Source organism: Alligator mississippiensis, chromosome 8, assembly GCF_030867095.1.
Source record: "Alligator mississippiensis isolate rAllMis1 chromosome 8, rAllMis1, whole genome shotgun sequence".
Taxonomy (NCBI): domain Eukaryota; kingdom Metazoa; phylum Chordata; order Crocodylia; family Alligatoridae; genus Alligator; species Alligator mississippiensis.
Window position 1 is genome coordinate 23298227 of NC_081831.1, and position 23994 is coordinate 23322220.

The 23994-nt window shown below is 60.1% G+C and overlaps 2 protein-coding genes across 4 annotated transcripts; one reads left to right on the forward strand and one right to left on the reverse strand.

Annotated features, from left to right (window-relative positions):
* Nucleotides 1-132: 132 nt before the first annotated feature.
* Nucleotides 133-11587, forward strand: IL27RA (interleukin 27 receptor subunit alpha). Of its 3 annotated transcripts, XM_059732310.1 has the most exons (16): nt 138-297; nt 775-855; nt 1094-1241; nt 2082-2205; nt 2577-2737; nt 2955-3100; nt 6659-6797; nt 7272-7348; nt 7632-7815; nt 8224-8409; nt 8892-8993; nt 9270-9431; nt 9979-10107; nt 10268-10358; nt 10649-10745; nt 11016-11587. In XM_059732310.1, the coding sequence occupies exons 1-16, from the start codon at nt 274-276 to the stop codon at nt 11214-11216; spliced, it is 2052 nt and encodes a 683-aa protein (XP_059588293.1). In that variant the 5' UTR covers nt 138-273; the 3' UTR covers nt 11217-11587. The 3 variants fall into 3 exon arrangements, with proteins under 3 accessions (XP_059588295.1, XP_059588293.1, XP_059588294.1); XM_059732311.1 differs by lacking the exon at nt 8224-8409; XM_059732312.1 differs by lacking the exons at nt 10268-10358; nt 11016-11587 and having other exon boundaries at nt 133-297; nt 10649-10738.
* An 855-nt stretch (nt 11588-12442) lies between these two features.
* PALM3 (paralemmin 3) lies at nt 12443-23250 on the reverse strand. Its single transcript, XM_019486195.2, has 8 exons — nt 23235-23250; nt 21039-21100; nt 19365-19445; nt 18047-18168; nt 16670-16751; nt 16402-16429; nt 15950-16051; nt 12443-15536 (listed from the first exon to the last, which is right to left on the reverse strand). Exons 2-8 carry the CDS (start codon nt 21081-21083, stop codon nt 13309-13311), a joined length of 2688 nt encoding a protein of 895 aa, XP_019341740.1. The 5' UTR covers nt 21084-21100; nt 23235-23250; the 3' UTR covers nt 12443-13308.
* Nucleotides 23251-23994: the final 744 nt, after the last annotated feature.

Below are 23994 nucleotides of genomic sequence, written 5' to 3' on the forward strand. Positions count from 1 at the left end.
ATGGGTGACTCACTTCTCCCACGAGGCTGCCAGGCATTGGGCCACCCGTTCCCAGCAGGGAGGAGGCAGCCTGAGCCCCAGGCACTGGGCAGGGGGGAGGGGGAGAGCTGGGGTGTGGGGCAGGGTGGTGTATATGCATGAGTGTGCACATCCTGTACAGCCCCCACAGCCCTGCGCTTCCTGCTCTGCCGCGAGCAGCTGCCGGGCCCCGGCTCCCGGGGAGGGTTGGGGGGGGCTGTGCTTCCCCACCTTCCAGCCCCTACCCAGGGCAGCATGTCAGGGCCTGGGCCTTCATGGGTGAGACGGGGCTGGGGCCTGGGGGGTGGAAGGGACTTGGGGGAGCAAGAGGAGGTGAGACAACTCTGGGCTGGTGCTGGAGTGAGAGGGACTGGGCAGGACACCTGGGTTCCCTCCTAGCGCTGCGAAAGTAGTACGGGGTTGGGTTGGAGCAAGGGGTGCTGGGAGCCTGGACACCTGGATTTTCTCCAGCTTTGGGAGGAGAGTACTGGCTAGGGGTGAGAGCAGGGGGGGCATGCTGGGAGTCCAGACGCCTGGTTTCTTTCCAGCTCGGAGGGACATGGGACAGGGCGGGGGAGGAGGGGGCATGCCCCGGCTGCTGCCGGCTCCTAGCTGGCACAGACAGGTGCAGACATTTATCTGCCAGGCACCCCACACACCCTTCCCTCAGGGTCAGGCCCAATACACAGGTGCCTGACTGCCCCCCTTCCCTTTGGGGGCTGGGGTCTGCCATCATGGGGCTGATTCTCCTATCAGGTGTCCAGGACCAAGATCTGCCTCACTCTGAAGCCGCCAGAGTCCCTCTTGCGCTCTGAGACTACCCCTCACCCAGGAACTGTGAGACTCCCCCAGAAACCCCGAGACCCCCCCAGGGCCTTGAAACCCCCACAGGAGCTGTGAGACCCCTACGTAACTCTGAGAGCCCCAGACACCCCCTGGGAGCCCTGAGACCCCCCCCCCCAATAGCCCTGAAACCCCCTGTGAACCCCAATTCCCTCCCAGAGCCCTGAGACCCCACAGAGTCCCAGACCCCCCCAAAAAACTTAAGACCCTTCCAGGGAGCCTCTTCCCCCAGGAACTCCCTGCCCAGGCCAAGGGGGAACTGAGCTGGGAGCAGCAGGAGCCCCTGGGGCAGGTGGTGATGAGCCCCCTCGGATCCATGGAGTGCTGGAGCGGAGCCTGGGTCCTGCTCCTGGCACTGGAGGTGCTGGGCATTGCGAATGGTAAGGACCAGATGCCTGGGTTCTCTCTAGCTCAGGGAGGAAGCTGGAGCCCGGACTCTTGGGTTCTCTCCAGCTTTGGGATGAGGGATGGGGGTTGGGCCCCAGATGCCTGGGATCTCTCCAGCTCAGGGGCGGGAGTCGGGGCTGGGGATGAGAGCAGGGTGGTCTGGAAACCCAGATGCCTGGGTTCTATGCCCAGCTTTGCCTTATGGCTGCACCCAACCACACAGCACCCTGCTCTGCCCCCCCACCCCCACTTCCTGCAGCCCCAGCTTGTCATGCCCCCCTCCCCCCTCACATTGAGCACATGCAAGAGGATGTGGGTGCCCCAGTGCCCCCCCCCCCCTCCTGCGCGGCAGGAAGTGTCTGGGGGTTGTTGGGTGCAGGGAGTCAACAGGACTCCTGGGTTTTCCCTCTGCTCAGAGCAGGGACAGGAGCAGACACCTGGGTTCCTTCCCAGCTCTGGGAGGGGAGTGGAAGCTGGAGCAGCGGGGGCTGGGAGCCCAGATGCCTGGGTTCTCCAGGAGGGGGGTGCAGGCTGTGGGGTTAGAGCAAAGGGACTGGGAGCCCAGATACCTGGGTTCTCTCCAGCTCATGGAGGGAGGGGGGTTTAGAGCAAGGGGCCTGGACGCCTGGGTTATATCTCCAACTCCTGGTAGGGGGGAAGGGGGAGGTCTACAGACCACAAGAGAGGGAATTACAAGACCAGACACCTGGGTTCTTTCCCCAGCTCTGATGTGGGGTGCTGCGGTGACAGCCAGGCAGTTTGGGATAGGAAGTGGCGGGACTGGGAGCATCTCCCTTGCTTGTAGTCTGAGGTTTACATGTGTCCTGCCGCAGGGCAGCCTGTGGCACTGGCTTGTCACCGCCTGGGACCCCGTGGGGACATGAACTGCTCCTGGGCTGGCCCTGCGCCCCACAATGCCTCTGGTCCCTATCACCTGCACTACCGGGGCCTCAAGCTGTGAGTATGAGCCTGCCCTGATGCCTGGGTTCTCTGTGAGGGCATTGGGGCTGAGGGTGAGAGCAGGGCAGGCTGGGAGCTGGGACACTTGGTACTATCCCAGTACTTGGGGTGTGGGGAGGTCTTGCGGGATAGATCAGGAAGCCCGGATGCCTGGGTCCTCTCCAGCTCTGGAAAGGAAGTGGGATCTGTTGGGTAGAGCATAAGAGGTTGGGAGCTCCGGACACCTGGATTCTCTCCCCAGTTCTGGGAAGGGAGTGGAGTTGGGGGAGGCCAGGAGCCCGTATGTTTGGGTCCCCCATGCTGTTTTGGCCAGGGGTTAGCTTCCTGGACACCTAGGTCCCTCTCCGACCTGATGCCCCTTCCTACAGCCTGCCTGGTGCCTCCCAGAGTGCTCCATTCCCACCCAGGCAGCGCTGGGTGTTGGTGGAGAGGAGCCACCTGACGCAGAATGAGGTCTACGATGTATGGGTGGAAGCTGATGATGGGACTAACGTGACATGGACACTGCGCCTGGATCTGGATGCCATTGGTACCTGCCCTGGGATGGGGCAATGCCAGTGGGTGGGGGGCAGGAGCTTCCTACAGGCCAGGGCTGGGGGCCAGGACACCTGGGTTCTTGCTCCAGCATTGAGAGGGTTGGCAGGGCCTACAGGTCAGAGCAAAGGACACCTGGGTTCCATCCTGCTGCAGGATGGGGTTGGGAGCCTGGGTCCCAATTCTCCCTCCCTCCATCCCTTCCCACACAGTGAAGCCCCCCCCACCCCGGCTGAGCCTGGTGAACATGTCCTCGGGGGTGGCCGTGACCTGGGAGACTGAAGGGTCCCTGCCTGCCACCCCCCCGCCAGCCTGTGAGCTGCGCTACCGGCTCTGTGGCGCCTCCAACTGGACCTCGGTGAGTCTGTGCAGCTGGTGTGTGCGTGTGCATAGATTCATAGATTCATAGATGTTAGGGTTGGAAGGGACCTCAATAGATCATCGAGTCTGACCCCCTGCATAAGCAGGAAAGAGTGCTGGGTCTAGATGATCCCAGCTAGATACTCATCTAACCTCCTCTTGAAGACCCCCAGGGCAGGGGAGAGCACCACCTCCCTTGGGAGCCCGTTCACTTCTCGAACTGTGAAGAAGTTCTTCCTAATGTCCAGTCTAAATCTGCTCTCTGCTAGCTTGTGGCCATTGTTTCTTGTGACCCCTGGGGGCGCCTTGGTGAATAAATACTCACCAATTCCCTTCTGTGCCCCCGTGATGAACTTAAAGGCAGCCACAAGGTCGCCTCTCAACCTTCTCTTGAGGAGGCTGAAAAGGTCCAGTTTCTCTAGTCTCTCCTCACAGGGCTTGGTCTGCAGGCCCTTGACCATACGAGTTGCCCTTCTCTGGACCCTCTCCAGGTTATTCGCATCCTTCTTGAAGTGTGGCGCCCAGAATTGCACGCAGTAATCCAACTGCGGTCTGACCAGCGCCCTATAGAGGGGAAGTATCACCTCCCTGGACCTATTCGTCATGCATCTGCTGATGCACGATAAAGTGCCATTGGCTTTTCTGATGGCTTCGTCACACTGCCGGCTCATGTTCATCTTGGAGTCCACTAGGACTCCAAGATCCCTTTCCACCTCTGTGCCACCCAGCAGGTCATTCCCTAGGCTGTAGGTGTGCTGGACATTTTTCCTCCCTAGGTGCAGCACTTTGCATTTCTCCTTGTTGAACTGCATCCTGTTGTTTTCTGCCCACTTGTCCAACCTATCCAGGTCTGCCTGCAGCTGTTCCCTGCCCTCCAGAGTGTCCACTTCTCCCCATAGCTTTGTGTCATCTGCAAACTTGGAGAGAATACATTTGACTCCCTCGTCCAAGTCACTGATGAAGACATTAAAGAGTATTGGTCCAAGGACCGAGCCCTGCGGGACCCCACTGCCCACACCCTTCCAGGTCGAAACCGACCCATCCACCACGACTCTTTGGGTGCGACCCTCTAGCCAATTCGCCACCCACCGGACTGTGTAGTCATCCACATCACAGCCTCTTAACTTGTTCACCAGTATGGGGTGGGATACCGTATCGAAGGCCTTCCTGAAGTCTAAGTATACGACATCCACCCCTCCTCCTGTGTCCAGGCGTTTCGTAACCTGGTCATAGAAGGAGACTAGATTGGTCAGGCACGATCTGCCTGCCACAAACCCGTGCTGGTTTCCCCTCAGCATAATTTGCCCTGCCGGGCTCTCACAAATATGAGCCTTGATAATTTTTTCAAAGACTTTACCAAGGATGGAGGTGAGACTGACTGGCCTATAGTTGCCCGGGTCCTCCTTCCTCCCCTTCTTGAAAATGGGGACTACGTTAGCCCTTTTCCAATCCTCTGGGACTTGGCCCGTGCGCCACGAGCGTTCGAATATTCCCGCCAGTGGCTCTGCAATGATGTCGGCCAGTGCCTTCAGCACCCTCGGATGGAGCTCATCCGGGCCTGCCGACTTAAAGGCATCCAGTTCTTCCAAGTGACTCTGCACCACCTCAGGATCTACGTATGGAAGTCTGGCGCCTTGCTGCTGCCTCTCTACAACCCCAGTGAGAGACTTGTCGTGCCCCTCACTTAGGAACACTGAGGCCAAGAACTCGTTGAGGAGTTCAGCCTTGTCCCCCCTGCCTGTCACCAATTGTTTCTGCCCATTTAGCAGAGGTCCTATTCCTCCCTGGGCCTTCCTTTTACTCCCTATATATCTAAAAAACAATTTCTTGTTGTCTTTTACTTGGGTTGCCATCCTCAGCTCCATGGTAGCTTTGGCTCGCCTAACTGCCTCCCTACAAGCACGAGCAGAGGAGGTATATTCATCTTTAGTGATCTCACCCTGTTTCCACTTTTTATGTGCTCCCCTTTTGGCCCTTAGGCTGCCCTGGATTTCTCTGGTTAGCCATGGAAGCCTCCTGGCCCCTTTCCCTTTTTTGCCTCGCTCGGGGATTGTCTTGCTTTGTGCCCAAAGGATCGTTTCCTTAAGGCACAGCCACCCTTCTTGGGCTCCCATCCCTTCAAAACTCCTACTCTGCAGTGCATCCTTGACTAATCGCCTGAGTGCATTGAGATCAGCTTTCCTAAAGTCTAGCACTTTCACCCTACTAGTTACCTTACCCACTCGACGTCTTATGTTGAATTCTATTATTAGGTGATCACTGTCTCCCAAATGGCTACCGATCTGGAGGTCCCCTATCATGTCATCCCCTGTTGCCAATACCAGATCCAGTATGGCATTCCCCCTAGTGGGACCATGCACCTCCTGTGTCAGGTGGAGGTCCTGTACACAGGTTAGAAACCTGCATGAGCGATGGGACCTTGCTGTCTGCGTCTCCCAGCAGATGTCCGGGTAGTTTAGGTCCCCGATGACTACCGCCTCTTTAGCTTTTATGGTCTCCGAGAGTTGCCTCAGGAGCCCCGCATCTATTTCTTCCCCTTGGTGTGGGGGTCTGTAGCAGACCCCTACCACCAAATCCCTTTCTCCTTGCCCCCCATGTAGCCTAACCCACAATCCTTCTACTTCCTCAACCTTGGATTCTGTCTTGATGAGGCTTGATGTATATTACTCACTGACATAAAGTGCAACCCCCCCCCCCCCCTTTCTTCCCCGACCTGTCCTTTCTGTACAATCTATAGCCCTCAATATGTACCGCCCAGTCATGGGATGAATCCCACCAGGTCTCTGTTAGCCCCACTAAGTCATAGGTGTTTAGTGCAAGCAGGAGCGCTAGTTCATCCTGCTTGTTCCCCATGCTCCTAGCATTAGTATATAGGCACTTGAGCCCTGCGACTGGTGCCTTTGCTGCCCCCCCGCTCCGAGTCCCAAGGGGCCCATTGTTTCTTACCTTCTTGTTTCTTACCTGTTCTGTAGTGCTGGTCTCCCCATGGCTTTCAGGTTTCCAATGTTCTCCTTCTTCAGGCTGGGCTGTCCTTGTGGGCGCCACATGGTTTGGTGGTCCACAGCTTCCCCTGCCCTTGTACTCCCCTCCCCCCGACGAGCCTAGTTTAAAGCCCGCCGGAGGAGATCCGCCAACCTAGTAGAAAACACACGCTTACCTTTGGGGGACAGGTGAAGCCCATCCCAGCTGAGCATGTCCCTCGTTGTGATATAGGGTCACCACAGGCAGGGCTGAGGGCCAGACATCTAAACTCTCAGCCTCCCCTGCTCAGACTCTCGCCCTCCCATAGCTGGAGAGAACCCAGGCATCTGGGCTCCCTGCACTGAGCTGGGGAGAAAACCCAGGTGTCCAGGCTCCCAGCCCCCCCTTTTCTAATCCCACAGATCCCATTCCCCACCCAGAAGTGGGCTCCCAGGCCCAAACTGGAGAGAGAACCCAGGCGTCTGGGTTCCCATCCCCTCCTATTCTCACCACCCAACCCCCTCCCCGCTCCCTGAGCTGGGGGAGAACCCAGGTGTCCGGCCCTGTCCCCTCATGCCCCTGTGTCCCCTGGCAGGTACCCGAGGATGACCTGGAACCCAGCGGCCATGAGTTCCTGGGCCTGGAGCCATTCACAGCCTATGAGGCGCAAGCGCGGTGCGGCCCCCCCTGGAGCGACTGGGGGGCCCCACTGTACTTCACTACCCCTGAGGCTGGTAGGGCCCAGCCCAGACACCTGGGTTCTCTCCAGCTTCAGGAGGGCAGGAAGCTGGAGAGGGAGAGCTGGGAGCCCAGACACCTGGGTTCTGCCCCCATTCCAGGAAAGCAGTGGGGGCTGGGAGGGGTGAGAGCAAGGGGAGCCTGGACACCTGGGTTCTCTACAGCTATGGGAAGAGAAGAGGGCTGGGGCAGGGGGAGCAGAAGCTGCTGGGAGCCCGGACACCTGGGTTCCCTGGAAGGAGAGAGGGGTCTGGGGAGTTTGGGGAAGGGGGACTAGGATCCCAGGATGGGTTCAACTGGGTTCTCTCCCTAGTCTATGAGGGTAGTGGGGGCTGGCAGGGGTTAGAGACACCTGGGTTCTCTCCAGCTTTGGGACTGGAGTGGGGCCCAGGGATTAGAAGGGGGCAGGGCTGGGAGCCCAGATACCTGGGTTCTCCCCCTGCCTGCCCTGAGCCCCTTGTTACCTGCAGCCCCTGAGGGCCTTGTGGACGTGTGGCGGGTGCTGAATGACACAGAGCCGGGGAGACCCTGCCTGCTACTGTGGAAGGTGAGGACTGCCCCCCCACAGCCTGAGAAGCAAAGGGTTAAAGGTCACCCTCCCACACCTCTCCCAGCCTCCAACCAGCCCCTGAGGCCAGGCTTTGTCAGTCTCCTTTGCAAGGGGCAGGGGCAGCATCTTAAGGCAGCTGTTCACCTGCCACATTCCACCCCAGAAGTGGTCGCATTTGAGGCCCAATTTTCCCCACAGTGCCCTGGGAGGTGAGGGGGGCAGAGGGGAGCTGGGGGGGGGGGGGTCCCTGAGGTTTAACCCTTCTCCCACCACCTCCCAGGAGCTGGACCCCAAGTTGGCACGGGGGGTGGTGACCAGCTACAACGTAGCCATCCCACCAGCCCCAGATCAGGCTGTCCCCTGCTGCCATGCACGACTGCCCTGCACTGCCCCCAATGCCTCCATCTCGGCCAGCACCCACCGTGGGCGCACTAAGCCAGCCATCCTCAGTCTGGAGCGAACTGGTGAGTCCCTGCAGCCCCCAGACTGGGCCCTATTCAGTACCTCCCCAGGGAGAGAGGAAGACCCTGTTCCAGACCTGCCTCAGCCAGTGGTCACAGGATCAAGCCCAGATTAGGGCCCTATGGAGGGCGGAAGCCTGGACCTTGCCCCTGAGCCACTTCCTGCCACTGGATCAGGTCCAGATTGGGACCCCCCTGTGGGGGACCAGTTCAAGCCTGGTCCAGGATCAGGCTTAGATCAGGATCCTATAGAAGGAAGAGACCCCTGCCGGATTCCCAGCACTGGGCCCAGGATCAGGCCTGGATCAGGGCCCTGGAGCCCCCACTTGCACCCCCCATTCCTGGCCTGGGCATGGGGAGCACACACCAATGGGCACGGAGTGAGCACCAACATCCCCTATGCACCCCCAGACCTGCCGCCCCCCCAGAAGGTGCAGGCAGAGGCAGTGTCTGGGGGGGGCCTGGCTGTGAGCTGGGTAGCACCAGGCGTGGAGCCGCGGGAGCTGCTGGTGGAGTGGGCTGAGGAGATGGGAGACCCCAGGACCCTCCCTAACTGGACACGCTGCCCGCTGGAGCACAATCACATCCTGCTTCCAGGTGGGCCTGGATGCCTGGCTTCTCTCTCAAGCTCTGGGAGGCAACTGGGGGGCTGGGAGCCCAGATGCTTGGTTCTCTCCAGCTCTGGGAGGGGAGTTGGGGCTAGGGGGTTGTATCGGTGGGGACTTGGAGCTCAGATGCCTCAGTTCTCTCCCCATTCTGAGAGGTGGAGGGGTTATAGCAGAGAGTCCAGATGCCAGGACTCCTGGGTTCTATTACCACCTTGAGGACAAGAGCAGGGTCCAGTAGGACAGAGGGGCAGAGGCACTGGAAGCCCAGACAGCAGGACTCTGTTCCTGCTCAGAGCGAGCATTGAGGCCTGGTGCACCTGGGAGGTGCACCCTTCTGGACCCCGCAGACCCCTTCCCATCTCTCTGCCCCCAACCTGCCTCCCCCTGGCTGTGCCAGGGCTAGAAACCTGCCTGCCCCCCCCCCCCCACCTGACCACCTGGTCTCTGATCTATGCCTCCCACCCCTCCCAGGTAAGTTCCAGCCTGAGGTGCCATACCAGGTGCGCATGTATGCGCTCTACCCGCGTGGCTTCGGGGCAGCCCCTTCCATCCGTGTCTATGTCCAGGAAGGAGGTAAGTGGAAGCAGTGGGGTAGTGGGCAGGATCTGGGCCGCTCCTGGGTGGCAGAGTAGGAAAGGGGCAGGGTTCCATGATGGGGGTAGGGGGGCAGGGTTTGGGGTGTCCCCTGCTGGCAGGAATGGGGGCAGGATCCGGGTGCCCCCCCCCAGTGACAGGGCTGGGGGGGAACAGGATCTGGGTGCCCTCTGGTGTCAGGGCCAAGGTGGAGCAGCACCAGAGGGTGGGGGGGGGGTAGCTGCCCCACTCATGCCTGCCCTGCCCCCCCCCCAGTACCATCAGCTGGGCCCGAGGGCCTGCATGCCCAGAGTGTGTCCCCAACAGCCTCTGTCATCTCCTGGCATGAAATCCCCCTGCGCTACTGCCATGGGAAGCTTGTGAACTACACCCTGTACCTGGAGTCCGCCACTGGCAGCCTCAACACCAACCAGAGCGGTAAGAGACCCCCCGCCCCTCAGGATGGGAGGAATTGGGGGGGCTGGTCACTCTGGGCACAGGTCAGACATTCTCCCCAGCTGACAGCAGTAGCAGGCTTTTATGCTCTGTGGGGCTGGGGGAGGGGGTCTCAGGGGCTGGGGCAGGGGACTGAGCTCCAGGGATTTAGGGCTGGTGACCAGGGGCTGGAATCTGGGGGCAGGAGGCCTGGGGCTAGGATCCAGGAGCAAGGAGCTGGATGCAGGGGCTTCAGTTTGGGAGGATAGGGCTGGGATGCAGGATCTGGGATCCAGGGGCTTCAGTCTGGGAGGATGGAGCTGGGATCTGGGGTCTGAGAGCTGGGAACTGGGATCCAAAGGCTTCAATTCAGTTTAAGAGCATGGGGCAGGGATCCAGGAGGTGGGGGTGTGGGGGATAGGCTGTGATCTGGGATCCAGGGGCTGGAGCTGGGATTTGGGGGACTGTGGCTGGGATACAGGGACCAGAGCACAGGGCTGGGGAGCTACGGGCAGCAGGGAACCTCCATGATGTTGTGCCCCCCCACCAGTGAACGCCAGCGAGCGGAGCTACTGGCTATCAGGGCTACAGCCGGACACTGCCTACTACCTCCGGATGAGCGGCTCCACAAATGTCGGGGAGGGTCCCACCAGCGCTGTCTACGTCTTCCACACACCCAGTAAGACCCAGCTTGGTCTCCTGTCCCCCAGCCATCCCACCTGGGTCTAGAGGGGACTTCTAGGGGCTGGTACCCTGCAGGGGGTGCTGTACTTGCTGCTACAAGATGGGGGCAGGAGCAGGCTGTGATTTCCCACCCCCCTCCACCGAATCATCCCCAGGTTCCCATTGGCAGACCATCCTGGGGGCCCTTTTTGGCCTCGGCCTCTTCTTCCTCCTGGCCTGCATCGCAGGGATCATCTTCAGAGCACAGTAAGAGCCCCAGAAGGGGGCCCAGCTGCTCTCCTAATTGCTCCCCTGGTCCTGTGTACGCCCTCCTGGGGGGGACTCTCTGTCTTTCCCCTGAATGGGGGCTGTGAGCCAGCTGCTCTGCTCTGGTGCAGGAAGAACCCAAGCATCTGGGCTCCCAGCCCCCACAGTTCAACCCCTCAGCCCCCACTCCCTTCCCAGAGCTGGGGAGAAAACCCAGGTGTCCAGGGCAGGGATGAGTGGAAAGGAATCCAATGTATGTAAATGAGCAGATGCATATTCATTGCCCCCAGGCTGCTGACCCTGTGCCACAAGGTGCTTCCACGCTGGTGCTGGGAGAAGATCCCAGACCCTGTCCACAGCCTTGTACTACTACAGGAGGTGCCAAAGGTAAGGCGTGGGGCACGGAGGTGGGGGTGGCTAATGACTGAAGGGAGCCCAGATGCCTGGGCTTCATCAAGAGGGAGCGTGGTTTAGTGACTCCAGGGAGCCAGGACGCAGACACCTGGGTTCTCAGGAAGGAGCAGGGCCTAGTGGCTCCAAGGAGCTGGGCAGTCCAGACACCTGGGTCCTCTCCCTGCTCCAGGAGGGGAGAGGAAGGGGTCTGGTTGGGGAAGAGCTGGGCTCTGGACTCCTGGGTTCTTTCCCTGTGCCCTCTAGGACACTGGCAGCTTGGTGTTCAGCCTGGCCCCCAAGGAGCCACCCATCACCCACATCGCCATTGAAGCACCCGCCTCACCCAACATCAAGACCCCCCCCAGCCCTGGACCCAGCTCCAGCCCTGGGGACCCACCGCCCATCCTGTCTGGCTACGAGAAGCACTTCATGCCCACGCCCGAGGAGGTGATGGGACTGGTGTGAGCCTGTGAGGAGCACTAGGACATGGGCACAGCTCCTATCCCCTGGCAGTGTCAGCATGGGGCGCTGGCTGGCACTAGGAGGAGGGGCTTGTTCACCCCTCCAGGAGGCACCACGGCTGCTCCAGACCCCTGCTGCTGCACCCGCTTGACTACACTGCCCTCCCAGAGCTGGGGAGAGGACCCAGGAGTCTGGGCACCCTGCTGTCCCTGAAGCCATCTGGGCTTGCAGGGATTGGGCTGTTAAAGCCCTCTAAGTTCCACCCTCTGCCATATGGGGGAGGGGGTGGGGCCTCCAGTGAAGGGGCAGGGCCAGGGTTGCCAGCACCCCCTGTAGCCTTAATGATGACCTTGTAAATACACCCATCCTGTGTAGCTGCCAGCTCCTGTGTCTTTGGCACCTGGTTGTGGAGAGATAGGGGTCCTCCCTGCCATGCTGTCGCTCCCTTCTATCGTGTGTGTGTTGGGGGGGGGTGTCCAGGCTTCCAGCCCTGCTCCCCAATCACTAGACCCAAACAACCCTCCCCATGCTGGGTTGGAACCCAGAACCCAGGAGTCCTGTCCTCCCAGAATCTCGGGCTCTTAACCGAGACACTTGACCTCCTCCCACCGTTTCCCCCTCTCCTTCCCAGGGAGAGAACCCAGGTGTCTTGGACTCCCAGTGCTGCCCCCCAGATCTCACCTCCTTGCCCCCAGTCTCCACCCAGAGCTGGGAGAGAACCCAGGAGTCCTGTATTCCACACCCCTCACCCTCACTCACTGGGGCCTGGCCCCTAGCCCCTCTGACCCTGGGGCAATCCCCAGGGCTGTGTGATAGGACCCAGCAGGCCTGGTTCCTGGTATCAAGAGGATCAGATATATATTTATTTATTTATAAAAAAATAAAATCAAGAGGGGCAGTGGGGGGTGTCTCGTGTAGAGGGAGACAAGGCTGAGGCCCATAACTACCTCCTATCCTACACTGCCCTCCAGAGTGGGAGACAGAACCCAGGTGTCCTGGCTGCTCTACCCGATGCCCTTGCCCTGTGCCCCTCCTAGGGCAGGGCTAAAACCCCCAGGCATCCAGGCTCCCAGCTCCCTCTGCTCTCACCCCCCCAGCCCACCTGGCAGGATCTGTTCAGGAACAGAAAGCCAATCTTCTGGCCCAGCAGACAGGATCTGAACTCTTTTCAGGGCAGAACCCAGGTGTCAGGCTGCTCCCTCACGACCAACAGAATCAGAGCCCAGTCCTCTGGTTGCAAGGGCTTTAATGGCTGTGCTCGCTGCCACCCCCTGCTGGCCTGGCCAGAGTGGGGCAGAGGTTAAAAAAGAGTCCACAAGGATCATGGGACCTGCCTCGCATTGGGAGGAGGGGGTGTGGGGCCGGGTGCCAGGGGCCCCTTGCCCAGCTGAGAGGCCTGTGTGTACACGTGTGAGCAGACATGGGTGCAATGGAGTGTGTGCTGGGACAGGGGAAGCTTCTGACACACGGAGCTGCTGTTCTGGGTGGATGTAGAAGCATGTGTGCTTGCACCCACGCATGCACACAACCTCTGCATGCACACGTGTGTAACTGTCAGGTATGTTCACAGAAGCACACATGACCTCTGCATGCACCCATGGGATTGCGTGTCAGGTGAGTTCATGGAAATGCACATGGGCTTCTGCATGCACACGTGTGACATCTGCATGCACACGTGTACCTGTCAGGCATGTTCACAGAAGCACGTGTGACTGCTGCATGCACACGTGCACTTGCATGTCAGGCATGCTTATGGAAGCATGTGCAGGCCTATGAGTGCGCACATGACTTCTTTGCATGCACACGTGCTTGTGTGCCAGACAGTCTCTCTGCATGTGCACGCATGCTCTCTCTGCACATACATGTGCTAGTGGCAGGGGCCTGTGCCCCCAGTGGTCTGCATGAGCAGCAGGCCCAATCCATGGCACAGCACACGTGTGCATGTGTGGGCGGGTCCCTCATCCCCCCCCCTTCCCTTTCCCTCTCGCCAGGACTCAGGAGAGGGCAGGCTGATGCTCCAGAGACCTCGTCTACACTACGGCACATGCCCTGATGCTGCAGCTGGCAGCTGTGTCCTTGATTTCCACACCTGGGCTCACATGATGACACAGCACTGGCAGGACTTCTGCTTGCGGGAGCTGGCACTGGGGGGACCACGGGGCTGTGGGGAGGGGGCAGTGGCCAGTGGTGTCTCCGGGGGGCCACGTGGAACCAGAGCCTCTGTCAGCAGTGGTTGCTGTTCGGAGGCCAGGACACTTGGGTTCCCTGGCACCTCCTCCATGGCTTGGCCTAGAAGGGTGGGCCGAACCTGGGGAGGTGGAGCAGAGCCAGCACCCAGTGGGATCGGGCAAGGCAAAGCCGATGGGATCTGGTCCCGGGCAGAGACTTTCACTTCCTCCACGGCTGCTGGGATCTTGTCAGGCCCAGCTGGCAGGATCTGGTTTGGAGGCAGTGGATTCTCCTGCAGAGTGGCTGGGATCTGGTCAGATGGAGAAAGCTGAGATCTGAGCCCAGCTGGTGGGATCTGGTCTAGGAAAGGTTGATTTGCATGTGGAGTGGATGGGATCTTGTTGGGCGGAGAGGGCTGAACTTCAGGAGCAGCTGGGGTGATCTGCTTGAATGCAGCTGGAGGGATCTGGTCCCATAGAGCAGGTGTGGCTTCCTGCAGAGTAGATGGGATATGGTCCTGTGCTGGGGACTTTGCTTCCTCCACTGCTGGCAGGATCTGGTCTAGGACAGAGGACTTCACTTCTTGTAGAACTGGTGGGATCTGATTGGGTGCAGCTGGTGGCATCTGGTCAGGCATAGAAGGCTGATCCCCTGACCCAGCTGATAGGATCTGGTCCTGCACAGTTGGTGGGGTCTGGTCAGGACCAGGTGATGGGATCTGGGTCTGTACAGGCATTGGGATCTGGTCAGGCAGAGGCTGATTTTTTTGCACAGCTGATGGGAGTGGGTCCTGCATAGTGGCTGGGATTTGGTCTGGCCCAGCTGATGGAACCTGGTCCTGTACAGTTGTTGGGATCTGGTCAAGCAGAGGCTGATCTTTTTGCATGGCTGATGGGATCATGTCCAGCCCAGCTGGCAGGATCTGGTCAGGCAGAGAAAAGTGATTCTCTGGCCCAGTGGGTGGGACCTGGTTCTGCATAGTTGATGGAACCTGATCCAGCCCAGGACCAGCTGACAGGATCTGATCAGAGAGAGAAAACTGATCCTCTGGCCCAGCTGAAGGGATATGGTCCTGTATGGCTGTTGGAATCTGGTTGAGCAAAGGCTGATCTTTTTGCATAGCTAAGATCTGGTTCAGCTCAGATGTGATCTGGTTGTGAGGAGAAAAATTATCCCCTGGCCCAGCTGATGGGATCTGGTCTTGCATAGTTGATGGGATCTGGTCAGGCAGGGGCAGATCTTTTTGCATGGATGATGGGACCTGATAAAGCCCAGCAGATGGGATTTGGTCCTGCATAGTTGGTGGGATCAGAGGCAGATCTTTTTGAATGGTGGATGGGATCTGATCCAGCCCAGCGGATGGAATCTGGTCCTGCATAGATGGGATCGGATTGGGCAGAGGCAGATCTTTCTGCATGGCTGACAGGATCTGCTCCAGTCCAGCTGGCGGGATTTGGTCAGGCAGGAGAAAATGATCCCCCGGCCCAGCAGATAGGATCTGGTCCTGCACCGTTGATGGGATCTGGTCTAGCCCACCTGGCAGGATCTGCTCAGGAAGAGAAAGCCAATCTTCTGGCCCAGCAGACAGGATCTGATCTGGCCCAGCTGATAGGATCTGATCCAACAGAGCTGATGGGATCTGGTCGGGCCCAACAGATGGGATCGGATCCAGCAGAGCTGATGGGATCTGGTCAGGCCCAACCAATGGAATCTGATCCAGCAGAGCTGATGGGATCTGGTCAGGCCCAACAGATGGGATTGGATCCAGCAGAGCTGATGGGATCTGGTCAGGCCCAACCGATGGAATCTGATCCAGCAGAGCTGACGGGATATGGTCCAGCCCAGCCAGTGGGATCTGGTTGGGCAAAGGCAGTTCCCCCACCCCAGCCAGTGGGATCTGTTCCAGGGATCTCTCCCCTGTGGGAACAGAAAAGATTTGGCCTGGTGTCTCAGTCCCTGGCCCATTCTCCAGCCACTCCCCCTCCATGCCGGGGGCGGCGCGGCGGATGGCATCCATGCTGCCCACTTCCTGTCCCAAATGGTTGCGGATGATCATCTCAGCTGGCCGGGGGGTAGAGCCATCCCCGGATGCCGGGGTTCCATGGCTGCCTGTGGCAGCCTGGAGATTGTGCCTGCTGATGCTGTCAGGGGGATCTGGAAGGCAAAGGGGTGGGGGTGAGATGCCTAGAGTGGGGCCTGGAATGGACCTAGATGGCGGCAGGACAGGATGCAGGGCCTCATGCCCCTCCGCCATTGCTTTGGAGGCTATTGCTCCCCGTTTCCCTGCTGGGGAAACTGAGGCACAGGGGTTAGCATTAGTTAGAGGACCCAGGCATCCTGTTCCTGCTTTCAGCCACCAGGTTCAACATCCAGCCTCAGGCTGGGGAAGAGAACCCACATGTCCAGGCTCCCTCCACTCCCTGGTCTAACACCCCAGACCACCTCCCCTCCTAGAGCTCAGGAGAGAACCCAGGTATCTGGGTTCCCAGCCCCCCTTGCTCTCATTCTCCAGCCCCACTCCTCTCCCAAAGCTGGAGAGAACCCAGGAGTCCAGGCCCCGCACCCACCTGCTCTGGCCACATCCCCGTTCTCCAGGGCTTCCTGCAGGTCCCTCCTGGCCGGGATCAGAGTCGGGGCTGGTTCAGAATCACTGCCATGTCCTGCCCCACCTGGGGAGGAGGCAGAATGAGGGACCCCAGCTAGATGCTCCCCACACCCTCCCAAACAGCTCCAGCTGGCGGCAGGTTTGAATCTCAGGGTTGGCACTACATTACCCCCGCCACAAGCAGACCCCCAGGCCCTGTCCACCCCTCAGCGCTGGGAGAGAACCCAGGCATCCGGGTTCCTGGCCCCACCCTGCTTTCATCCCCCAGCTCTACTTCCTTCCCAGGGAACCCAGGCATCCAGGCTCCCAGCCCTGTCTGCTCTAACCACCCCCAGTCCCTACTCCCCTCCCAGAGAACCCAGGTGTCCAGGCTCCCTGTCTCTCCTGTTCTTGCCCCCACAAGGGGCAACTCACCTGCAGGGGGTGATGCAGCCCCGCCAGCCTAGAAGGGAAGCAGAGGAGTATGGGTGGGGGCTGGGGTTCATGGCTCCCCCCCAGCCCCAGCAGGGCCCCACCATAAAGCCACCCCACAGCCCTGGAAACTCTGGAGAAAGCCAGGCACCTGGAGAAGACCTAAGAGCCCCATGGATAAAGTACAGGGACTCCCTGGCTCCTGGGGGTGCTCCACTGGGAAACAGAGCCCCCTCCCCTGCCTCCCCACCACACAGAGACATCCTGTTACCTGACAGGGGTCCCTAGCAACCCCCCTACCCTCCTCTGTGGCAGGGTTGGGGTCATCCAGCTGCTGCATCTGGACCTGGAGGCTGCAGAGAAAGGAGAGGTCAGACTGGTGGAGGAGGGGTTCTGCTTCCCTGGGTTCTATCCCCCCACCACTGTGCTCCATTCAAACCAGTTTCGCCTCCTCAGTCCCAGTGCTGGGTGCCTGGCACCTGTAGGTGCTGCCAGTAGAGTAGGGAATCCCTCTGGCCTACAGGGAATCCCTCTGGCCTACAAGCAGTATGGGGGCAAAGACACACAGTGGGGCCAGTTGTTTTCCCCCCATCGACCAGCCGGCACCCACAGCTGCCTGTCTTGCACAAGTGTAGACACACACATGCTGTCTTTATGGCTGTCCCCTGCACACACATGCAGTCCCTGGTTACAACAAAAGAGGCTGGATGGCCCAGGTGCCCGGGTTCTGCGCCTCCCAGGTCCAAAAGGCAGCAGGAGCCAGAGGTGAGAGTTGGTTGGGTTGAGGGGGCTGGGAGCCCAGCCGCCTGGGTTCCATCCATTCCCACCTCCATGTAGCCTTGGCTTTGCTGCCTCCTCCCAAGAAGCACTGGGGGGGAGGGTGGGGGGGTAAAGTCCAGACAGTATCACAAGGGCTCCTGGGATGCCTCCCCATGCAGCCCCCCACCAAGGTGAAAGGATTCCTGGAGCTGCTGGCAGGCGGCTGGCTGTTAGCTCCTGCCAGCTGGTGCTGACTCAGCCTCTACACCCCCCCCCCCACTGCCATCAACCCATGGCCGGTGGCCACCTCTCCTCTTCCTGTTGTGGTTTCAGAGCCCACAGAGCGCTCCTGGAAGCACGGTTGCAAAACTCCCCCTCTTCCAGCAGCCTGGCTAAGATCTAGACTCTTCCCAAAGCTGGCTGCATCTCGGGGCTGAGAGCTAGAAGTAACTATGTTTCACCCCAGAGCTGGCTGCACCTCATCACGAGCCAGCAGCAATTGTGTTCCACCCCAGAAGTTGGCTGCATCTCAGTGCTGAGAGCCAGCAGAGGCCATGTTCCATCCCAGAACTGGTTGCATCTCATCCCCAAGTGCGCACTATCTGTGCAGCATTGCTGCCTGGGGCTGTGATAGCCCCCTTGTCCCACCCCAGAAATGGCTGCATCTGGATGCTGAGAGCAAATGGAAGCCACATTCCACCCCAGAACTGCCTACATCTCAACCCTGAGTGTGCGCTACCCATGCAGCCTTGCTGGGCAGGGCTGTGATACCCCCTGCACAGTTCCATCCCAGAGCTGGTGGTACCTGGGGGATGAATGCCACTGTGCTCCAACCCAGAGGTGGCCACACTGCCCTGGACTCCCTGTGGTAACACCACCTGCTTGTCACCTGGACAGATTGTTCTCCAGCTTCTGGATCCGTGACTGGACCTGGCACAGTGGAGAACTGTCGTCGTCCTCTGGGGGTAGGCACGACCCCTCCATCAGCCACCGCTCCCTCAGGGACTTACGCTAGCAGGAAGACACGCCACAGCATCCTTGCAAGCCTCCCGTGGGCAGGTAGGTCCCTGCACACGTATGCACACGCACAGACATATGTGCATGGGCGTGTGGAGGGGCCGAGGTCACCCCCCATCCATGTGTGTCCCATCACAACATACCCCCTAGGCATGTGTCTCACCCAATACTGCCCTCCATTAGCAGGCACAAAGACACGCCCACAAGGGGACACGTGTGTCACTAATGCAGTGCTCCCACCCATGCACACATGCGTCTAGGATGCATGGAGATGAACACATGTGCAGCCCTGGGTATACAAACCCCATGAGGCATCCAGCCCTGAACACACCTCGGGTTGGTGGGGGCATAAAGGGGAGGGGCAGCCAAAGGATTGGGACCCTGAGGCATGATCAAGGTCCCCAATCCCCTTGGTCCCTACATCCCTGACCCCACAAGCACACAGGTGTCGACCCTCCCCCCCCCCCCCCCCCCGGCTTTCTCCAGGCCAGGGCGGTGGCCAACGTTGGCTCCTGCAGCCTGTGTGCTGCACACATGGGGTGGGGATGCCAGAGCTGGTGGGCAGGGATCCCAGCATCCTTCCACTCTGGAATCCCCTCTCCTGCCACCCCCCCAACCCAGGAGCACACAAATCCCCTGTTGATCCCCTTCTAGCCCAGGGGATCCTGTGTCCCAGATCCCCTCCCAGACCAGGGGATCCAGCCTTCCCAGACATGGGGCACCTTGCCCCAAAATCCCTCCCATCCCAAGGGATGCAGCCCCCAGATTCACCCCAGCCCAGGGGGACCCATCCCCAAATCCCTCCAGATCCCCTATTCCAGAGGATCTAGCCCTCCAGATCCTTCCCTATTGCAGGGGTCCCAGCCCCCAGATCCCCCTTAGCCCAGAAGATCCAGGTCCCCCCTCCCCAAGCCTATGCGTCCCATCCCCCAGATCCCTCCCATCCCAAGGATCCCAGCTCCCCAGATCCACCCCCATCCCAGAGACACCCAAATCCCCCTCTTCCAGGGGGACCCAGCCCCCAGATCCCCTCTATCTTAGAGGATCCAGCCCTCAGACCCCCTCCCATCTCAGGGACACCTAGATCTGCCCTCTGCCAGGTGATCCAGCCCCCCGATACCCCCCATCCCAGGGGTCCCAGCTCCCCCCCCAGCCCCCGCGACCCAGCCGCCAGATCCCCCGCCCGGCACCTGGAGCCGCCCGGCCCGCAGCCGCTCCTCGTCCAGCTCCCGGCGCGTCCGCAGCATCCGCTCCTGCAGCCTCCGCCGGTCCTGCGGGGGGCGGGGGGGGGTGAGCCGGAGCCCGGCCCCGCCCGCCGCGGACAAAGGCCCCGCACCCGCCGCTCCCCCGCGCCGAACAAGGGACTGGGCAGCACCTCCCTGTGTGTGCTGGGCCTGCCAGGGAGGGGCATGTGTGCGCACGGATGTGTGTGCCGGGAGCATGTGTGCACATGTGTGTGCCTGTCAGGGCCATGTGTGCATATGACTGTGCCTGCCAGGCATGTGTGTACACATGTCTGCGCCTGCCAGGAGTGTGTGTGCCTGGTAGGATCATGTGTGTGCACAGGCGTGCGCCAGGAGCATGTGCATGGGGGCATGTCTGCTAGGATCATGTCTGCACATGTGTATGCCTGTAATGATCATGCATGCATATGTGTGTGCCTGCCAGGAGTATGCCTTCCCCTGTGCACACACCTAGCCCTACCTGCCACTACCCATCCCTCTTACTGTGCACACATGTGCTCCCACTGCTCTTCATCTGCCTAACATGCACACATGGTCCCTGCATGCACATGGGTGTAACAGGCTCTTCCCCCTGGTTCACATGTGTGTCCTCTCTGCATGCACACGTGCTGCACACACATGGGTGTAACATGCTCTTCCCCCAGTGCACACATCCCCTGCATGCACATGGGTGTAACACGCTCTTCCCCTTCAGCGCACATACACATAGCTCCTGCACGTACCACCCCCCAACTTCCCCCCTGCTACTCCCACACACACACCTGTCGCCAGGGTCCCTTCCCTGCCCCCAGCCAGGCTCTACCCCCACCCCTTCCTCCTCCTCCTCCAGCACCCGGGCAGGTCTCCAGGGCCCTGAGCCTGAAACAGGCCGGAGCCGGGGCCTGGTAAATAATTCATTGGGTCGATGCTGGAGCAGGGGGACACCAGGGGCTCAGGTTACCCCAGCCTCCTGGCAGCTCCCTGGCTCCACAAAGTCACTGGGGACCCTGCGGTGGGGCGGTGGGGGCTGCTGTGAGCTACGATGAGCTGGGCAAGTCTCAGCCTACACGGGATATCTAGGGGGTGGGGGGAAAGCTCCCAGCGCCTTCAGCCCTCTGGGAAGGGGGAGTAATGGGGGTGGAAAAGATGGGTGGAAAAGATGAAGGGGGGTCTGGCCCTGCTGTGAGCTGTGATGAGCTGACCCGTTCTCAGTCTCCATTAGCTGTTTGGGGGTGGGGGGGGAACTCACAGCCACTCCTGGCCCCAGGAAGGAGCAAGCCCCAGCAAGGGGAGGGCGAAAATGGGCAGGGCATGGGGGTCTGGCTCTGTCTTGAGCTATCATGAGCTGGGCCATTCTCAGCTTCCGTGGGGTGTCTGGGGGTGGGAGGGAAAACTCCTAACCTCTCCAGCCCCTAGGGGGTGCAAAAGGGAGGGTCCTGAATCCTCCAAACCCAAGAGGTTTGGGGTCCTGGGTCCCCCAGCCCAAGGGATTTAGGCACCGCCTATCCTAACCAAGCCAGACCTCCCCCCTTCTCCAGGGGTGTCTCCCCAGCAGTGTGGGGCTTACGGGGTATCTGTTGGCCAGGTGAAGGGGACCTCTGAGCCCCATGTTTGGGGGTATTGGGGGTGGGCAGCACTCACCACGATGGCCCGCAGGCGCTGGGAGTAGTGGGTGCTGTCAGTCATGGTCCCTGCAGCGGTGGCTACGGAGGGGTCCAGAGGTCGGTAAGCACTTCCCCTCTTCCTCCCGCCTCCTTCCACCCCTCCTTCCCTCGCCCTTCCTGGCTCCCGTCTTCCCCCACACCAGGCCAACCTGGTGACCCCCCCCTCAGGCTCCACCTCCCACCCCCCCACCAGGACCTGCTTAGGGTCACCCCCAAATCAGAGCCTGTATGTCAGGAGCCCAGTAGGGGGTGCTGATGGAGCTGGAGCAGGTGCAGAGCCCCAGAGTGGGGGCAGTTAGCTGGGCCCTGGGGTCCCCAGCAGGAGGCACTGATCAAGCTAGGGCAGCCTGACTGGGCCTGGAGGTGAGATCCCCCTCATGGGGAAGTGGGGGGGAAGAGTATGGAGAGTAGAGACAGGGAGAGGGGGTGCCAGCCGGGGGGGGGGGGGGGGAACCTGAGATCAAGTAGCTGATAGCAGGAGGGGAACCCCAGTTTCAGCATCCCCCCTCCCCTCCTGTTTATCTGTATCAGGGGCTGGGGACAGCAGGTCTTGGGGGTGCTTGACCAAGGGCCAGAGCCAAGGCACTGGGATGCAGTGGGATGCTTATCCCCACCCCCCACACACCATCCCCCCCCCCTCCCCCCCACCAGCGATGGAGAGACACAGGCTTGATGCAAACACACCGTGAGAGGTGTGGGGGGAGGCTGGCACCGACACACAGCAGTATCAGGAGACACACACACTGTGACAAGGGAGACGTGCTGCAACACAGATCCCCGAGGGATATGCATCCACGCACACATGCACACACTTTTACACACACAAATGCACACAGCCCCTGAGTGAAACACACACATGTGCATGCATATAGACACATATGGCCCCTAAGCAACACACATGCACACATACATGCACATGGCCCCTGAGCGACACAAAAGCACACACTCTGGTTCCTGAGCAACACACGCACACATGCACCTACACACACACACACACACACGACCCCTAAGCAACACACATTCACACACACAACCCCTGAGCAATACACATGCACGCACATACATGTACACAGCCTGAGTGACACACACATGCACGCACATGGTCCGAGCGACACGGATACACACATACATGCACACACACACACAACCCCTGAGTGACCCCCACACATGGCGACACAGACATGCTGAGACAGATAGGGACCACCCCACACCTGACAAAACCTGGGACAAGGACAAGCACAAGCTGTGGCCCCCTTCCATCCCCAACAGGGACATGAAAGGAGATGGCTACATACATGGCACAGGCACGCTAACACCCAGACATGGACAGTAGAGACGGGGAGGGGGTGCCCTGTGACACATACACACATGGAGCCAGAGGCAGGCTGTCCCCATGCACACACATGTACATGCACATGTTAACCCTTCTGTCCTGGGAGGGTGGGGGCAGGTCAGACTCTGGCTGGGGCCTGAGGGGATCCAAAGGGGTGCTGCATCCACCCTCCACTACCATGCGATGTAGCTACCTTTTTCCACCCCAGAAGCAGCTGCATCTCAGCATGAGAGGGAACAGGCAGATCCTTCTGGCCCAGAAACCACAGAGCTGGGTAAGCTCCCAGCCTCCCCCCCCCCCGCTGTCTCCTCAGTACCCCCGCCTCCCCCAGCACGGCTGGGCCTGGCAGGGAGCAAAGTCCCTGTGTATCTAAGCAAGGGGTGGGTGGGGGCATGCTCCAGCCCAGGGCCCAGCCTGGCCTGACCCCACTCCTTTTTCTATCCCCACCATGATCCTCAAATGCTTCCCACCCCAGAGCTGGTTGCATTTGTTTTGCAAACCCTCCCTGGCTGGGTTGGGTGGTGTTATGTACCCACCACACTCCTCCCCAGAGCTGGCTGCATTGGAGCAAGAAGGGATGGATCCCAGCTGAGCGTGGCTGGAGACTGTCATACAGCTGCTGTGTCCCACTCCAAAGCCAGCTGCATTTTCACACTGGGATCCCTCCCTAGCTGGGTTCAGTGTTGTGTGTCCACCCTGCTCCCCAACCAGAGCTGGCTACATCTCTGAGCCACCACACAGCTGCCTCATCTCAAAGGAGCCCCTGGCTTTGAACCTACAGCCAAGAGGCAGAGAAGATCCAGGCCTGCCCCTCCCCCCAGCTCTGTGTCCCCCACTCACCAACACCTCCCTGGGAGTGGGTGCAGGTGCCTGGGCTGGACACCGGTGCCTGGGCTCCGTGATCCCTGCAACACGTCACGGCGCTGGCATCCTGCCCCCACCCCTCGTCCCCGTGACCGTCCCCCCTCACTGGCACAGGGTGGGGGGGTCTGGCTGGGAGCTGTGACGGAGCCAGTCGGGCCGGTTTGGGCTGGGGCAGGCGCGGGGAACACGCTTCCTGGCGTAGCTGCACAGGTTCTGGGCCCATGCCCTTGAGATGCCACGGCCCCCCAACGCGAGGCCCAGGTATGATCAGGTATCCCACTGAATTATTGAGCAGCCTTCCCAGGAGTCCTTGCTGCCGTACCTGCATGCTCGTGTGTGCCTGCACCCACAAGCACACATACACCCAGGCACATGTGTGTGAAGCCACACCTGGGTGTGCACCCACATGCACCTGTACACCCACACGTAAACGTTTGCTTCGGGGCAAATATGCATCTGTGCACACATGTGCATGTACAGCTCTGCATGCGGATGCACATGCACACACATATGCATGCTCACACATGTATGCACACACACACCTGTATACATGCAAACATGAACACCCACATGTGAATGTGCACTCCCACACACATGCATATATGCACACATATGCACATGGACACATGCACATGTCTGTATGTGCAGCTCACACCTGGATGCATATGCACACATGCATGCTGGCACCCCATGTGTGAATGTGCGCGCGCATGCACATGCCTATGTGCACATGCAC

Excerpts from the sequence above, each read along its gene's own strand:
- IL27RA (XM_059732310.1), top strand. The coding sequence starts at position 274 with ATGTCAGGGCCTGGGCCTTCATGG. Across the intron at positions 298-774 it reads CAGGGCCTGGGCCTTCATGG|GTGTCCAGGACCAAGATCTG; the intron begins GTGAGACGGGGC and ends TTCTCCTATCAG. Across the intron at positions 10,746-11,015 it reads TACTACAGGAGGTGCCAAAG|GACACTGGCAGCTTGGTGTT; the intron begins GTAAGGCGTGGG and ends TGTGCCCTCTAG.
- PALM3 (XM_019486195.2), bottom strand. The coding sequence starts at position 21,083 with ATGACTGACAGCACCCACTACTCCCAGCGCCTGCGGGCCATCGTG. Across the intron at positions 16,752-18,046 it reads CTGGAGAACAATCTGTCCAG|CCTCCAGGTCCAGATGCAGC; the intron begins GTGACAAGCAGG and ends CTTTCTCTGCAG. Across the intron at positions 16,052-16,401 it reads GGCTGCATCACCCCCTGCAG|GTGGGGCAGGACATGGCAGT; the intron begins GTGAGTTGCCCC and ends CCTCCTCCCCAG.